General features: G+C 42.5%; 2 protein-coding genes across 4 annotated transcripts in view; both read right to left on the reverse strand.

Annotated features, from left to right (window-relative positions):
- The window catches only part of FAM189A1 (family with sequence similarity 189 member A1), a 455,446-nt gene that overhangs the window by 138,105 nt on the left and 298,451 nt on the right, over positions 1–18,890 (reverse strand). The gene's annotated exons all lie outside the window — the stretch shown is intronic.
- On the reverse strand, positions 3,867–5,562 carry NSMCE3 (NSE3 homolog, SMC5-SMC6 complex component). The gene has a single exon (XM_012507470.2). The coding sequence runs from the start codon at positions 5,428–5,430 to the stop codon at positions 4,513–4,515; it is 918 nt and encodes a 305-aa protein (XP_012362924.1). The 5' UTR covers positions 5,431–5,562; the 3' UTR covers positions 3,867–4,512.

Here is an 18,890-nt window from a genome sequence, read left to right on the forward strand (position 1 = left end):
CCACACAAGTTATTTGTTTACCTTAAAGGAGAAAATTTCACAGTGGAGGCACATGACAGAAATCCACCTTAACCAAAGTGATCAAAGTGTCAAAATAACAGGACAAATTGAAATTTTGTGCCACCTGATAGGATCCAAAAATAACACAGCATTGCTTCTGTGATATTCTTCCGAAAGATGCATAATTCAAATCCAATCATGAAGAAACAGCAGACAAACCCCAGCTGAAGGATGTTCTACAGAAAACAGGCCCATATTCTTCAAGTGAAGGTCATGATGGTCAAGGAAAGACTGAGTAACTACTGGCAATAGGAAGGAGACTAAAGAAACATAACTAAATAGTTCAGGGAACAAATTATTTTGCACTGGGCTTGCAACTTTTCTGTAAATTTAAGGTTATCGCTAAGTAAATTAGCATAACCTCAAAAATAATGATAATATAGGGAAATTAAAGACTAATCCCCCCTTATGTCAAAAGATGCAAAATTATACATTTTGAGCTATATGTATTTAAAAATTTTATCAACAAGTGTTTGTCTCCAAAATGCAAGAATGTTTAGATTTCAGAAAACTCTGTGTTATTACACCAAATTATATGCCCCAAAAAACAAATTTACAGAGTAAATAAGACATTTTAACCATACTAGCAGGTGAATAAAGAGCATATATAAATCCAAATTCATTCATAGTTTTTTTTTTCTGAACATCTCTAAGCAAGCTAGGACTGAAGGGGTAACTAAATAGCCAATAAAAGGTATTTATAGGGGAAAAAAACTCTAACAGCAAACATCACACTCCATGGCAAAACTTAAAAATTATTTCCTTTAAAATCAAGAATAAGGAATCAGAAACATCCGTAGAGCCTGCTGTAACTGCTTCTTTTCGATAATATACTGCATTTTCAGCCAATGCAAAAAAGACTAAAATAAAAGGCTTTAAGAATTGAAAAAGAAGACAGGCATATGATGCTAAAGAATTATAGGCTGGGCAAGGTGGCTCATGCCTGTAATCCTAGCACTTTAGGAGGCTGAGGGGGGCAGATCACCTAAGGTCAGGAGTTCGAGACCACCCTGGCCAACATGCCAAAACCCCATCTCTACTAAAAGTACAAAAATTAGCCGGACGTGGTGGCGAGCGCCTGTAATCCCAGCTACTCAGGAGGCTGAGGCAGGAGAATCGCTTGAATCCGTGAGGCAGAGATTGCAGTGAGCCAAGATTGTGCCAATGCACTCCAGCCTGGGCGATAAGAGCAAGACTGTGTCTCAAAAAAAAAAAAAAAAAAAAAGAATTATAGTATGGTATTTGCAAATGGATAGCAAATAAACCAATTCAGTCCTAGCCACAAATTTATCTATACATGGGACATTGCTATAGAATACTGAGTGTCATAAATCAGTGTGGAAAGTATAAATGACGAAAAACTGGTGCTAGGCTATCCATATAGGAAAAATACAAAAATTATTTCCATACCTCACATCATACACAAAAGCAGATTAAAAGCATAAAATGTGAAGATCAAAACTTTGAACACTTAGGGAAAAAATGCAGAAAACATATTTACAATTTTAGGATTAGAGGAATTTTTTAAAGCACTATACACAAATGTAGCTCTTATAAACACTAATGATCATTAACACATTAAGGTCAAATGATCTGTATGACCAAAAGAAGTGAAAACGTGGGAGAAGGTATTTGCACTAGATAGATAGAGCAGACCATGGATTAACATGTAGAACATATAAAGATGTCTTACAAATCAATAGAAATAGGTCTAAGACATGAAATCTGACAGTAAAAAAGGAGAGCAAAAGATAGGCAGATACTTAACATCACTAGTAAGCAACAGGTATAAGTTAATACCGTAATAAATTATCATTTCACGCTGTACCAGAATGGCTGAAAAGATACTGAAAAGGCCAAGTGTTCACAGGGGGTGAAGGTTGAGGGATTGGCAAACAAAAACAAAACAAAACTGTATAAAATGTTGGTGGGAGTGTAACTTGACACAAGCTCAAGAGCAGCTTGGCAATAGTCCCTGATTGCTCCATTTGTTTCTGGCTGGAGAAACTCACACATGTGCCTAAAGTAGTACTGTACAATGCCTGCAAATCTCAAAGAACTGGAAAGACCTTAACTGTCTAGACATTAAGGAATGGATAGTTATCTTTCCCCCATAAAAGAACAATTAAAATGAGTGAATCAGGTCTACATATATCTACATGGCTGAATCTCAAATACATAATGGTGAGTGAGTACAGCAAGTTGCATAAGGACACATGTAACACCGCTTATATAAATCATGAAAGCCCACAAAATAAAACTCTATATTGGTTATGTATATATACATGTATAGTAAAATTATAAAGTCATACGACAGCCCGATAGCCACAGACTTTTGTTACCTCTGGGGAGGGTGAGAAGGAAAAGATATAAGGCCTTGATGTGGCCTCTGATGTTTCACATTTTAAAATTTGAAACAAGATTATCGATGGTAAATTGCCAACACCTCTGAGAAAAGCGGGGGAATTTTGCCTCAGATATAACTGGTGGTGACTGCTGGGTAATAATTTTTATTATACAGGTGAGAATGCGAGTATCAGAGGGCATGAGGAGGAGAAAGCTGAGTCAGGGAGGTAAGGGGACCAGGAGGCAGGAAGGAATTTATACACTGAAATAAAATGCAGATCAAGAAGAAATGCCTGTAAGGGCCAAACATATTCCACTGATGAAACAAATGCAAATCCCAATTCAACAGAATGAAGTAAAACCCAGTAACCTATCACATTCTTCCATACTCACTATAGACTCTTTTAAATGACATTCAGTCCAGTGTTGATGAAGTTCACTTTTTTTCCCTGAGTGAAAAGTATTTGCCTTATTTCAAGGTTAATTTGCAGCACCTCCCCCTAAGACAATTAACTTATTTACCCACTGAATAAAACGTGTTGAATCTCTGCATTAAAAACAGCATCTGCTACACATAATGGAGGAACACAATGGGACTATGAACTCTTCTAGTTCATTTAGTGCATAAAACTATTATATAGCTATTATTTTTCTCATTTTACAGGTAAATTGAGATTCAGAGAGCTTAAAACCTACTCCCACAACCACCATGCTGACAAGTTAGCATGAGTCGTAATTCAAATTCAGTTTGCCAGACAGCCCCAAGACCCATACCCTTTTCCCTATACCTAACTCCCTAAGAGGTAGATCTTATGTCCTGCTATTACGTTCTATGGGGGCTATACTAACCATACACGTTATATTTCCCCATAAAATAGAGTCAGACTAGAGGAATACATCTTTTGAACCAGGAATTGCTCTCCTAGGAATGATTTGGAAAAAAGATAAAAGTTATATTTAAAAAGTGGCAGCTCCAGACCAAGGAGAATAAAAAATAAAAACATTAAAGAATAACAAGTAAAATTCTCCACATCAGGGACTAAAACCATTTTACGGGTCAAGAAACATCTACATAGAAACTTAGGAACCTACGTAAATTCATATACTGGTTATGGTGGGGCCAGGATCTCAACCCAGGCAGTCCGATTCCCAAACAGGCATGGTTAATGGTTACGCTACTGTTTTATAAGCCTTTTTGAGATCTACAGCGAGAAATATATTTCACCTCATGATCCTGATTTTGTTTCACACAAAAGTGAAACAACTTCTACAAAACAACATTGACCTTAATATGTCGCAAAAACATAAGCTCTACCTCATGATCCATGATTTTGTTTCACACACAAGTGAAACAACTTCTACAAAACAACATTGACCTTAATATGTAGCAAAAATTTTAAGATGCTGATTTCCAGTCATGAAATTCTCTCATGACTAACGATTTAAAAAACACACAATGCTTAAGTGCTTCAAAAATACAGTATTTATTGAAATAACTAGAGTAGCAAGAAGAAAAAAACTAAGTGGAACTACGTGTTTAGCAACAGAGCTGAGTAATTATGAATATAAACAATTGCTGTTTTGAGAAAATACATTACATTTATTGCTTGGAACCATGCATACTACTTATATATGTAGGAAATATAGAAAAATAAAACAGGTTAACATAATAAGGATATAGGCAATTACGTTTTTTCAAATTTTATAAAGACTTTTATTTTTCCTTACAAACTGGAATAGTTAGGAGACCTGATAATAGCTACTTTTTAATTTTCTTGGCATCAAAGCAACTTACTTATGTGTTCCTTTTTGCATTATCTGTTCCAGATCATAGTCAAGTTTTCCAATTCATTTTACTAAGCTAGCAAAATTTTTTATACCAAAAAGAGTAAAATCAAAACAAATGCTCCTTTGTTTATAGATGAAAATCTGGAACCAAATAACACAACATTAAAAAAACAAAGCTTTGCAAACACATCCTGAAGCTACACACATTGAAGCGTTACATCAATATGCTCCCTGGGTTCGTTCTTCCTTCCCCCATTCCTCTGCACTGTGCCTCTGGGTCTCAGACCCTTGTCCCGGGGGTCCTTCTGAATCCCCCTTTCAAGAGGATGGGGCTGGGCCACTAGGCTGAGGTCTGGCCCTGTTCTCCTCATCTGCCAAAGCCTCACAGTACTGCGCAGGCCAGTCCTTGGGGTCTTGATTATGGACCTTGGCCACAAACTTAAGAACTTTCATCTTGCTGGTTTCCAGGTTGGTTCGCGGGCCCCACTGGAATTCGTAGTCCACGGGGTCAGTGTGGGGTATCCGCCGGTATTCCAGGTAACGCTGTCGCACAAAGTCCTCAGTAATGAGTTTCTTTGGATCTCCGAAAATTAAATGCTTCTTGGTGGGGTAGACCCCTAAGCGCCGCAGAAAGTCCCACACTTCAGTCTCCTTGATGGTGTTGCCCTTCATAAAGACGAGCCCTAAGACGATCATCAGAAGGCCCGTAATGGGCGTGCCTTGGTCACCCCTCATCTCGGCATCCTCCTCCACAGGCTCCAGGGTGTTGATGAGGATGTAAGTGTTGCTCTTGGGTTCAAGTTCCACCAGCTTATATCCGAAGACGTACTGGAGGCGCTCGGCGGCCCGTTTGAGGAGGTCGGGGAAGACGATGCCCTTGTAGTCCCCGATGACGTGCTTCACTATGTCGGCCCGCTTGATCGGAATCTTCTTCTGGTCTTTAATCAGCAAGAACTGCACCAGCTCGGACACTTTCAGCTCCAGCTGCTTCTGGGTCATGGGCTCCACGGCGGGGGCGGCCTGGGAACGGCGGGCGCCCTGAGGCGAGGGGCCCTGCGACCCCTGCGAGCCGCCCGGCCCGCGGGACGTGCTTGGGGCCTCCTCGGCAAAGCAGTCTCTGGGGGCCCGGGCGTCTTCGCCGGCCCGCGAGGCCCCAGAGTTTCGGCCATGGCTCCAGTCTCTGTCCCTCTCGGTCTGGCCGCTAGAGCGGCCCCGGTTCCTCGGTTTTTGCAACATGTTCCCGGCGGCAGGTACTGGCGCACACTCCGGTAGGCAAGCAGCCGCGGCGGGGATTGTGGGTGGGCGACCCACTAACGCCCGTACCTGGGCGGGGCCCCAGGAGGGACTGAGACTGCGTGCTGCGTCATGAAGCCTGCGCCTTGCGTCAGGGCGGCTGGGCGGTGCGCCTGCGCGGCTGCGGCGGGTACCAAAAGGACCAGCGTTTTCTGTGCAGCCCTGCTGGCCCGGGCGATGATTTTTAGTAGAGAGAAGTGTTGTTACCAAACCATGCAAGCAGAGAGCGAGAACCGAAACTCCTAAACAAGTGTGTCGCTAAATTCAGACCACACAGGCTTAGGCAAGTTTTACAGACAGTATTATGAGTTTCTAAATCGGAAGCATTTGTAAACGGAAAGAATTCACAGGATGAATGTGTGAGAGAAAAAAAAAAAAGATGAAGAGGAAGGGCCGACCGTGGAAGTAAAGTAAAAGCATTTATTTCTACACAAAATGTAGAAGGACATAAAAGACCCAGAGGGCTCTTAGTTTTCGTCCCGCCACCCAATTTCATACCCTCCATCCTATTGCCCCCAGTTACTTTCTCTAATGCCCCGTGGAGTCTGTTAAAAACCAAAGTCGGCTGCAGGCTTTCCGCGCAAGCAGGACTTCGGTTTCACTATTTCCGTATTTATATTCTCTGCATTAAACTCCTTTAGATAGACAACTATGAGAAGACCACACAAAACGTGTCAATATTAAGTAAATGTTTTCGCTTGGTCACACGGGTTTATCTTTTGGAAAACAACTGCCTTTGGCTCACAACCACAATTTTAGCAGAAATGGGTAAGAGGAATGCTGCAAACAAGCGTGCACTCTCAAGAGATTACCACTTAATTTTGGGCATCACTGATCAAGAATTGCAATAATGTGGAGCTCTTTAATTTCTTCATAATACATTAGCTTTGAGAAAGAAAAGAGAACACTGGGGTATTTATCTCTCATCTATGATGTGATATACAGTCTCTACTGTTTATTTTAATTGTGCAACTCAAGTAGCCAAAATGAGTCATTTCATTAACTAAAACTATCAGCAATCTGCTGCCATTACTTCTATAGATCTTAGCGAATTTGTTTCTTCTCTATTGACTTGCAAAGAAGAAACTGAATTTCCCTCTGTGTCTTTTTAAAGCTATCCAGAAAGTGGATAAACTCTTCAAAGAACCAAATTGAGTTCCTCTTTAATGCAAATATATTCAAAGAAAAGCAATTTAGAACACATTATCTAACTAATAGCATCAAACACAACCTTATTAAAATTTTGTTAAATGTTAGTAGCATAACACTTTTGTTTGTAATTCAGTAGGAAAATGCAATCTGATAATGGCACTGGAACTGCAATAGTAAATGTAAAATCATATTCCATGAACTAATGCAAGTATGCTAAAATCTGGTATGCAATGAGTAATAACTTACTGTTCCACACAAGATACAACTATATCCTCAGGCATCAATCTTAATGACAAAGGCCTACTACGAAAAACAAATATATTATCAAGGCATTCGTTTTTTTACAGTGAGAAAATCATCTGCTTCAGTTTCCTTGCAAATTAAAATTTGGACTTAGGTTCATAGAAGCTTCCTGCCATCTAGAATTCTGCAAAAGGTCCCTACTGCAGGATGTGGATGTTGTACTGAGGGAAGAGAGAGACCCTCTCATATTGTTTTATATTGTTTTATATGCAGTACCTGTTTTAAGAAAAAACAACAAGGAAGTAAAACCAAAGACAGGCAGCCCAGTGCCAGGCCCGAAACCAGGCCTGGGCCTGCCTGGTCTAAACCCAGTAGTTAAAAATTAACTCATAACTTAGAAACCGATGTTATTCATGGATTCCAGACATTGTATAGAATAACATTGTGGAACTCCCTGCCCTGTTCTGTTTCTCTCTGACCACCGGTGCATGCAGCCCCTGTCACGTACCGCCTGCTTGCTCAAATCAATCATGACCCTTTCATGTAAAATCTTTAGTGTTGTGAGCCCTTAAAAGGGATAGAAATTGTGCATTCGGGGAGCTCGGATTTTAAGGCAGTAGCTTGCCGATGCTCCTAGCTGAATAAAGCCCTTCCTTCTACAACTCGGTGTCTGAGAGATTTTGTCTGTGGCTTGTCCTGCTACAGTACCTTGAGTCAAAAAAGTTCGGTGACCAAGATATAAGGGGAAAGTGGAAAATTAGATAAAAGCTATTGTCAACAATTGGGCTGGTTTTTCAGTGCTCTTTCTTGCTAAGGTATTCATGTACGTTACCAAGCAGTCCACCAGTCAGACTACCCCCATTACTGTGAAAATCAGCAGTGTCCTCCAGCAGCACTCTTACCTAGATAGCCAACTGTCATTACTCAAAATAGAGGAAAGAGATGCCAGTTTTTAAGTCTCAAAACATCGCTCTACAGTCTGTCCAGAGGAATGCAGGTGAGAAAATGCAGACATAAAATAAGAGTATTAGAATGAAGTTTAGGCCCTGCATGAAGTCATCGAGACCCACATTCCACCTTGGATTGATACCGGAAGTCATGGATATTTGGGGAGAAACTGTGGTGCTAACAATACTAACATTAGTAACAATATATATAACCGACAACAGCCAATGATTATATAGTAGTTGCTGCTCCATCTCCATGTCTGCAGTTTCACTTTCTGTGGTTTCAGTTACCTGCAGTCAACCACAGTCCGAAAATATTAAGATATTTTCAAAGAGAAACCACAATATAACTTATTACACTATATTTGTTCTATTTTATTGTTAGTGTCAACTGAAGGATGACAAGGTTCATAAATTTGGAAACAGCTTTATTTCTCATAAAGGGTTGCAGTCTCTGGGGTGGCCATTCCAACAGGCTGGGAAGCACAACCTCATGCTAGAAGACAGAAACAGACACTTCAAGGGAGGGCAAAGGGAGCAGGAATCTATGCAGAATGGGGTGGCCAAATATACACATTTAATAAGCTATAGGAGGAGTCATGAACATTTATGCAAGGAGAAATGTGCACGTGTGCAATTGCACTTCATGTCTCTCCCTGGGACCCATATTCCAAAATTGGCAGTGTTAGCATGATCCAGGGTAGGAGTTTTCAGCCCTCTGACATCAAAAGGTGAAGTAGAGGACATGAAAACCCCAACTGTATGTCTTCCATAGACTGGCCAGAACTACTCCATGGCTGGTGGTCTTTTACCAGGAAGAACTGCTGGTCAGTTGTGCCAAAACTGCAAAAGGGAGGGGCAGCATCAGGTGGTTGGTTTATACCAGTTTATACCAGCAGTGGAGTCTTTTGAAAGGGCTGATTTCTGTTTAGCTCTTAGGGAAGAAAGCCTAATGGCATTTAGAGCAGGTGAGGGTTTCCAAGGTTATTCGGGGTCCCCTTGGCCAAGAGGGGGTCTGTTCAGTCAGCTGGAGGGCTTAAGATTTCATTTTTATTTCTCATTAATTATTGTGAATCTCCACTATGACTAATTTATAAATTAAACTTTTTTTTTTTTTTTTTTTTTTTGAGATGGAGTCGCGCTCTGTTGCCCAGGCTGGAGTGCAGTGTCACAATCTTGGCTCACTGCAACCTCTGCCTCCTGGGTTCAAGAGATCCTCCCATCTCAGCCTCCCGAGTAGCTAGGATTACAGGTGTGTACCACCACGCCTGGCTACTTTTTTTGTATTTTTAATAGAGATAGGGTTTCACCATGTTAGCCAGGCTGGTCTCGAACTCCTGACCTCAAGTGATCCATCCACCTCAGCCTCCCAAAGTGCTAGGATTACAGGTGTCAGCCACCGCTCCTGGTGTAAATTAAATTTTATCATAGGTTCGTGTGATGATTAATGTTGAGTGTCAACTTGATTGGATTGAAGGATGCAAAGTATTGTTCCTGGGTGTGTCAGTGAGGGTGTTGCCAAAGGAGATTAACATTTCAGTAAGTGGACTAGGAGAGGCAGACCCACACTCAATCTAGGTGGGCACCATCTAATCAGCTGCCAGTGCAGCTAGAATAAAAGCAGGCAGAAGAACGTGGAAGGACTTGACTTGCTGAGTCTTCCGGTCTTCATCTTTCTCTCATGCTGGATGCCTCCTGCCCTTGAACGTCAGACTCCAAGTTCTTCAGCTTTTGGATTCTTGGACTTACACTAGTGGTTTGCCAGGGGCTCAAGGGTCTTCAGCTACAGACTGAAGGCTGCACTATTGGATTCCCTACTTTTGAGGTTTTGGGACTCAGACTGGCTTCCTTGCTCCTCAGCTTGCAGACAGCCTATTGTGGGGCTTCACCTTGTGATCATGTGAGTCAATACTCCTTAGTAAACTCCCTTTCATATATACATCTTTTCTATTAATTCTGTCCCTCTAGAGAACCCTGACTAATACAGTATGTATCCATGCATAGGGAAAAACATTGTGTATTTAGGGTTTGGTGCTGTCCACGATTTCAGGCATCCACTGAGGGTCGTGGAACACATCCTCCACAGATAAGGGGGGACTACTATACAAAGTGAATGGTGGGTCAGACCTTATTCCAGGTGGTTTACAGGTATGACTTCATTTAATCCCCACAACAAACCCATGAGGCATGTGCATTTATTATGTTTCTCTTCTCACAAATAAACTGTCACAGGAGATTATTAAGTTTTGAGGCTCTACAGCAAGTAAGTGGTAGGTCTGAGATCTGAACACAGCCAATCTGCCTCCAGAGACTGGGCTTTTAACTGTATACTGATTCAGAGCAAACATAGACATGGTGTCCTTGAAAAAGTAAGGGCTTTGGGATCGATGGACTAACATTAGAAACCTGTATGATACTGGGAAAGTTACTGACACTCCTCCACGTTTAAGTCTCCAAGTCAACAAAATGAGGCCTAAACCTGCATCAAAGGATTAAGTGAGATAGGTTTACCCAGTACCTAGCACAGTGCCTGGCAGGGTAGTTTGATAACAGTTTGCTTCTTTCCAGGGATTTCTGTTAAGGAAAATATTTGAGGACTACACAAAGCTGTATATACTGCAGGGGAGGCAAGACCTTCCCTCCACCCTCGAAGGGCCCCAGCTGGACCTGAGACTTAAATTGATATAAAATAGATTAACAGGAGAAAAGCATTCAAATTTCATTTAAGTTTTACATGACATAGGAGCGCTTGTTAGGGAAATGAAGACCCAAAGAGGTGGCAAAACCTAAATGCTTTTATATTTGGTTGAACAAAGAGAGGTAATTGTGGGAAAAGTCAATTATGTGGGGAGGATAAAGGGAGATAATTATTTTAACAAAGTTGTTTGTACAGAATTCACTTGGCTTTGACTCCTCATTGAGAAATGTTTCTTTCCTCTTGGTACAGTAAAGCTATTTTTCACATGGGAGTTTTTATCTCCTGTTTTCAGGAAGAAAAGAGGAAATTCAAATGCCCTTCTTGCATCTGCTATTTTTCAAGTGCCTTTAGCTCAAAGTAATCCTTATGCCAGAGTGGCATATTTTGGGCAGGCAGAATATTCTGCCATCTTTCAGTAGAATGATGAGAAAGATGTTCACTGCAGCAAAACACATGTACACAGAAATCAAAAGGGCTGGAAAGAAATATATATATCAAGGTGCTATTACAGTTAATTTGCTTTTAAAAATAAAAATCAACCCTGATTTTCTTGCTTGGGAGATGAATGAAAAATATACTTTCAATGAAGTTTAACTTCAAAGTGACACTATGCCATAGCAGCTATGCACATTCACATGTTCAATACATGCAGTGTGATTCGAATATGGCATTTGTGACTTTCTGTTCAGGCAGTGAAATCACAAAGACAAGTCATTAAAAAAGCAAAACATTTTCAAACACTTTATGTTAATGACCTTCATGCTTTTATTACTAGACCCAAAAGAAAAAATCAAAAGTCTTTGAGGCAAAAGCTAAGCTAGCTAAGATTTCAAGTGCAAAGAACAAGGAAATGCCTACTACAAATTGCTCTTTAGATGTTTATAGTAATTAAATGTTTTATTTTGTCTTTTCGATAGCAAATGCCTGCCAAGAAGCTCTAATCATCTTTATTATCTACTAGATTCTCCTCTTCATTCATGGTATTTCTTGTGAATCAGAAAAAGGCTTTAATTTTTCTAACAGCAACACAGTTCTAGAAGCAGGTGAGGACTTTTTAGGAAGAAAGGCAATGATCAAAGCATGTAGCCACCACATATGAGATGTTCTCTGCCTTTTCCAGTGGAAGAAAGTGGGCCAATGTGCAGCATGTGAGCAAGGGAGTTGGGAGGCAAATACTATTTTGGTGGGTAGACAGCAGGAAAAGCAATCCAGACATCTTAATGGTTGTAATAAAGTCCCTCGTGTCCACACATTTACAACAGTTATACACATTCATTCATAGCAAAGATCCCTCCTGCTTAGGTCACATGGTAGACTACCTAATAACACTTTGTCCCTCATAAATGAATATTTTGATGAAGCAGCAACAGAGTTTTCCTTGGCTGGAGGAAGCGGGTGGAGAGGTGGGCCTTGATAAGATAGTGCTTTCCAAGCACTGCAGCCATTTGGCCCAGAAGCCTGGTCTCACACTCTCTTTTCAAGAAATGCATCTTCCAGTTATCCAGGGCCCTTTACTTATGAAAATCATTAGGGCCTATTAAGTTATAAAATTACAAACATCCAAGGTCTTGATAGTGGTCACTAAGATTCTCTTCGTTTGCTTGGTTTCTCACCCCTTTGTTCTGTATCCTTTCCCTTTAGAAACAGCCTCTTCCTACCTTTAGGAGACCTTAGTATAGGGCTGCCTTCTTTTCCTGAGTGCACAGGATTCAGGCCAGACACAGTGACTGGTTCAGAAGTTCAGTCAGCATCCTTCCAGGACATTCAGACAGATTCTCGCTCCTCTGAGCTAACAAGCTGAGGGGTGATATAAGCCTAGCCACTTGTGCCCTTGCTTCTGAAAAACCTGCCTCAGGGTGAAGCCAACTCAAAAGAGATCTAAGAGATGGGAAACAATCTTAACGCTGCCATTTGAATCCCTGGATGCTGAGTTCAAGATCAGACTCCTGGAGATAATGAATTGCTAGCGCATCTCCTTTTGCTTAATCTGCTTTGAGTTGGTTCCTGTCACTTGAAAGTGAACAAGGTCTGGCTAAATCAGCAGCCAATCCTATTATTCAGGGGAAAAGAGGGCAGTAAGAAATGAGACTTTGGAGCTAAGGAAGGTTAAAACCAATGAGGAGTTTTGAATATAATGAGAGGTGAATTGAAAACAATTTGACATTTTTGTTATGTTTCTTCCCAGTGTTCTGTGGTTGGGGAATGTGCTCATCATTTTAGTTGGTGGCAACAGGGGTAGGGGAGAGACAAATTATGAAGAACTGTGCTTTTCCATATGGAAAGTATATATGGGCCAGGCACAGTGGCTCAGGACTGTAATCCTAGTACTTTGGGAGGTCGGGGCAGGCGGATCACTTGAGGTCAGGAGTTCCAGACCAGCCTGGCCAACATGGCGGAACCCCATCTCTACTAAAAATACAAAAATTAGCCAGGCCTGGTGGCAGGTGCCTGTCCCATCTACTCGGGAGGCTGAGGCAGGAATTGCTTGAACTCAAGAGGCAGAGCTTACAGTGAGCCAAGATTGTGTCACTGCACTTTAGTCTGGGCCACAGAGCGAGACTCCGTCTCAAAAAAAAAAAAAAAAAAGTACAAATGAGCTAATCTGGTGATTTACCTTTGCAGAAAGGAGTTTTATACAACTTGGAATATAAATTAAAGCAGCAGTCCCCAACCTTTTTGGTACTAGGGACCAGTTTTGCGGAAGACAATTTTTCCACGGAAGGTGCGGGAGTGGGAGGGTGGTTTCAGGATCCCTGCCTGCGCAGTTCTCAGTAGGGCTCACATCCCTTTGAGAATCTAATGCTGCCGCTTATCTGACAGGAGGTGGAGCTTGGGCAGTAATGCTCACTCGCCTGCCACTCACCTACTGCTGTGTGGCCAGGTTCCTAACAGGCCACGGACTGGTACTGGTCCACAGCCCAGGGTTTGGGGACCCCTGTCTTAAAGCATCTGCTACTCTAAAGTGGCTGTGTTCTCCATATTTAACCCAAAGCATTTCCCCACTTGCTATACCACGCAAGATGACAGAAACCTCATTCTTCCAGACTGCGCTTTAGCCTAAAGTAGAGCTATATGCACAGGACAGAGGTATGTCCACAAGGAGAGCTGACAAAGCTAATATCCAGACAGGGACAATGCAGATAGGTTATGAGAAAACTGAACACATTGAAATGGAAAAAAAAATAAATTAGAGAAAAAATAAAAATATTCAAGGCAGACAAGAAAGACCCCATGTATGCATAACTGGTGGTCTTGAGGGAGATAACAACCATAAAGAGAGAAACAGGTGACTGTAGGAGTCCTGGGGAGCTGGGTTTACACAGGCCCCGCCTCTCTGATCCCACCCCCACCCCACTGCAGCTCCCTCCCTTGGACTAATAACAACAGCAAGCATGCTTTCAGGGCTGGAGGGTAATCAGAGGCCATGGGTTCTCCAAGATCTGCAGAAGAGATCCAGTACAGGGTTCCTCCCTCCCTGAGACACAAGTGAGAGCTTAGCAACTTCATGCGGAGAAGAGGGTTTGCCCCTTCCCAAGGCCTGGGAAAAGAAAGGACTGTGTGGTACTTGTGGGGTCTGTGCTGGCAGAAGCTCGTGTCTCCCTTCTGAGAGAGTCCACAGCTGTCCCTTTTCTGAGAATAGTCCTCCAAGACCCTGTCCCAGGCTGTCGTTCTTTGGGAGAGCCTCACAGGCAGGCTAAGTGCTGCCAGGGCTCAAGGTTGGGAGAGCAAGCAGTTTGCCCCCTGTGAGGCCTGGGCTCCAAGAGGCCCTTCATAGTACTTCAACAGGCATGTAGACAGTGTGCCCTCTGGTGCACCGTGGCCATAAAAGCAAAACCTGCTGGGCCTCTTGCTACTTGCCAGCCTCATACTTTTCCAGTGACTCCCAACAACATGACCCACAGAGGAAAGGGAGAAGCACAGACCTCATTCCAGTTATGCCACTGGATATCCTTGGCCTCTTTTCTGCAAATCTGTTGACCACAGATGTATGAATTTATTTCTAGAGCCTCAATTCTAATCCATTGCTCTATGTGTGCACTGGTTTCCTGGGGCTGCCACAGCAGAATACCACAGACTGGGGGGCTTAAACAACAAAGTGATTCCTCACAGTTCTGGAGGCTCCAAGTCTGAGATCAAGGAGTCGGCATGTTTGGTTCCTCCTGAGGCTTCTCTCCTTGGCCTGCAGATGACCACGTTCTCACTGTGTTCTCAGCTGGCCCTTCTCTGTGCATGCACATCCCTGGTGTCTCTTCCTCCTTTTGTTGACTATAAGGATACCAGTCCTATTGGATCAGGGCCCCACTGTAAAGTCCTCATTTTAACTTAATCCACTTAAATAACTTATTTCCACACACAGTAAGTCTGAGGTTGAGTCTTTTGAATTCTGGGGGAGACACTGCAGCCCATCACGTATGTTGATGTGTGCCACCGCTACACTGCCTGGTTACTGCAGAGTGTTAGTAAGTTTTGAAATTAGAAAGTATAAGTGTTCCAGTTCTGTTATTTTTCAGGATTATTAGGGCTATTCTGGGTCCCTTCCATCTCCATACGAATTTTAGAATCAGCTTGTTTATTCCTGCTAAAATTTCGTTGGGATTTTTTTTTTTTTTTTTTTTTTTTTTTTTTTTTTTTTTTTGAGATGGAGCCTCACTGTGTCACTAGGCTGGAGTGCAGTGGTGCAATCTCACCTCACTGCAACCTCCACCTCCCGGGTTCAAGTGATTCTCCTGCCTCAGCTTCCTGAGTAGCTGGGACTACAGGCGCCTGCCACCACACTCAGCTAATTTTTGTATTTTTAGTAGAGACGGGGTTTCACCACGTTGGCCAGGATGGTCTTGATCTCTTGACCTCGTGATCCGCCCACCTCGGCCTCCCAAAGCGCTGGGATTACAGGCATGAGCCACCACGCCTGGCCTCAGTTGGGATTTTCATAGGGCTTGTTTTGAGTCTGCAGATCAATTTGGGTAGTATTGACATCTTAAAATTAAGTCTACCGATCCACATACATGGGATGCTAGTTAATGTGGACAAGTGAATTTATTACTCCTCCAAAAAACTATTTTCACAAACTTTATATCAACATGAGAAATGATGTTGTATCTTTCTACCTGGAGGGAGCAAGAAAATCAGGTGGTGTGTCCTTTGTACATGGGCAACCCAATTTCTTATCTAGACTTTCTTTTGCTCGCCTGGAAAAAAAAAAAAAAGAGGTATTGCAGAAATGTGATAGTTGCTTTCCTTAGTATGAAAAACTGTTAAAATGAGTAAAGCCTGTGCTCAACTAGAATTCTCACATTTCTGTTTTGATGTATCTGCATTTCACAGTAAAAAAAACCCTGAGTTATGTATATATGTGATCCTGAAGTACCCATGATTAAAAACAAATATTTCAATCTACCATGTTCAGTTCTATTAGATCATTAAAAGACATATCTCTACTCGAATTCTCTGAAAACGTGTAAATCATGCTCAGCATAGTGACAACTCCACTAGGAGAGGCTGACCAACTCATTTGTTACAAAGTCCCTGGCCCCCTGAGTGGGGAGCCCCCAGAAACCTAATGTGAAAGGAAACTTCAGTTTTCTCCCCAGCTGCTTTCCTTGAGTTTGCATGATATGCTTTGACTGCTATGTGGAGCTGTCAAAAGCCTTGAACAGAGAAAATAAGGAAGAATGGCATTCCAGGAAATAAACAAGCTTAATCTCAGTTGGACAGAAGGAGGTACAAAGAAGGCCTGGGGAAGGAAGAGGCAGGATATGGGGAAGACAGAATGGACTCTGTAACCTCAGGAAAAAATAGCGACCTTATAAATACAAAGATGTTCCCTGGCAGACACATGTCAGCACCTGGATTACGAAAGACAGACCAGCCAATGCCCCCCACACAGGTGAGAATCACATTCATCGGGAAGGAAGAGAGCAGAAGGACTCTGCTGCCTGGTGATGTCTCAGCTGGCCTGGCTGCAGCTTTGCTTCCAGCAGCCAGGGAACCGCCATGGGAAGGCGTTTCCTCAAAATGCATGAAAGGCAGAGGAGCTTGGTTTTCTGATGGTTTGCTGCCCCTTGAAGTTGGCAACACCATCCCTTCATCTGCATGGATAAACCTGGGCATCCTTTTTGAGAAGCAGTACTTTTTTATTTAAGACTTTATTAATCCCACATGTTTGAGAGTTCTGGTTGGGAAAGCAAGTATTAATGAATTAACTGCTTCCTAGGATTCAACCAGTCATTAAAAATGTACCTGTGAAATTTTCTTGAGCTGTTCAATTGTTTATCATTATCCAAGTGGTTCATACTCTCATGCATTTATTTTCCTTCCACATTTACCTCTAAGCAAATTACCTAATTCAACATGGTTATTATTCTGGATATTTAAAAGCTGTGTATTGGGAAATTTCACACAGTAATATGAATACACCTGTTATGCTTAATCCTTTGTGCCTAGGTGTGATTATTAGATGCAATTTATAGAAATTCTGCCGAACTCATTGTAATTTATTATCCATGTGCAGTTTTACTTGATTAGTCTTACGTAAGGATGATATTTTCTAAATGTATAAATAAATGATGCAGCCTATTAAAATGGAGGTTATACAATAAGTGACAGGTTTAGGAGTGGACATGTGACCCAGCTCTGGCCAATGAGTTGCAAGGGGTATTTTTGGGGGCATCTGAGAAATGTTTACTGGCTCTTAAAAAAGAAGTTTATAGGAAAAAAGAAGGAAAACTTTCCTGTTCTACTGGACCCCCATACCAGGCATCTGCATGTACTGCCTCAAGCAGGGGCAACTGTCTCATGACTGAGTAGAGCTAAGCCACCACATCAACACACTGAAATTGGCAGAGGGGAAAGCTAGAAAGATTCTAGGTCCTTGAATTTGTGAGGCTGCTGAACCAGCTAACCCTGCGGCAGCCCCCCTCTGGACTTGCCATTTGATGTAATAACTTCCTTTGTTATTGAAGCTTGTGTGAATTGGTTTATACCACTTGCAGCCAAAAGCCACCCCAAAGCTTCCCAGCTGACATCTGTAGACTAGGGAGTCCCAACAAGAGGAACAGACTTCACCTGGTGAAGCCGTGCCAACCCACTCCACCTGTCTCTGAGATCTATAGATATTTGAATGTGAGCGTGAAATGCTGCTCAAGTTCAGGTAGACTACAGCTCAAGAATGCGAGACTACAGGTTGGTAGTCTGCCTCCCTCTCTAAGGCAAAGAGATATTTCAATGTTACCTGGGACCTGAGAAAGGGGGAAGGTCTATGGTTTGCCCAGACAGCTAAAGTCTGTAGGTTAGAAAGACAGGATTTGTTTGGAAGCTATAAAGATGTATCCTCATATGTCATGGACATCATGTGATATAGTTTGGCTGTGTGCCCACCCAAATCCCATCTTGACTTGTAGCTCCAACAATTCCCACGTGTTGTGGGAGGGACCCCATGGGATATAACTGAATCATGGGGAAGATTTCCCCCGTATTGTTCTCATGCTGGTGAGTAAGTCTCACGAGATCTCATGGTTTCATAAGGGGAAACCCTTTCAGTTGGTTCTCATTCTCTCTTGTCTGCTGCCATGTAAGATGTGCCTTTTGCCTCCTACCATGACTGTGGGGCCTCCCCAGCGCGTGAAACTGTGAGTCCATTAAACCTCTTTTTCTTTATAAATTACCCAGTCTTGGGTATGTCTTTATCAGCAGCACAAAAACAGACTAATACATCATCCTAACTTGAATGATGCCTGTCCTCAGTGAGTGGTGCATTTTGAGTATCCAACAAGGAGTTTTCTCCCACTGCACACTGGACCTCAGGGGTTATCACAAGCTCCCTAGCACTCTTCAAATTGTTCTTGTTTTCAGCAAGTCATCTCTTCTCCACCCACCTCATTAATTCAATGTTTTAGATGCCTGCCACATTGCCTGTCGCTGATCCCTGACTCTTGAGACCCCACTATGTGCTACAATCTTGGTCCCGTGTTTGCTTGGAAGAAGACAGGAAGTTTTAACCCGAGGCTCTAGAGGGCTTCAGGCATACCAGTCTGTTCTTGTTGCCTGGACTCCTCCAGCACATCCAAGTCTGCCCTTTAACCGTTTCTTGGCTACAACTGGTCTCAATATGGTGATGGCCAGGGGACAGATGAGCTTTGAAAGCCTCAGGCCAACCAGCAAGATGTTCTCTTTCCTCCAGTGGTCACTGGTGATGCCTGGTATGGGGGTGTGTCCAGAGGTTGACCCACTGTTGCTCCCCATGGCCTATGATAGAGGGCCATGCTCATACAGGGAGCTGGGACCAAAGACCAGAGTCCAGCAAGAATCTCTGGGCCAAAGGACAGGCAGTCTGGAGACAGTCTGCATCTCTGGCAGACCCCAGG

The sequence above is a fragment of the Nomascus leucogenys genome, chromosome 6 (genome assembly GCF_006542625.1).
Source record: "Nomascus leucogenys isolate Asia chromosome 6, Asia_NLE_v1, whole genome shotgun sequence".
NCBI lineage: Eukaryota > Metazoa > Chordata > Mammalia > Primates > Hylobatidae > Nomascus > Nomascus leucogenys.

What these genes read in the sequence shown, in the direction of transcription:
- NSMCE3 (XM_012507470.2), bottom strand. Translation starts at nt 5,430, where the DNA reads ATGTTGCAAAAACCGAGGAACCGGGGCCGCTCTAGCGGCCAGACCGAG.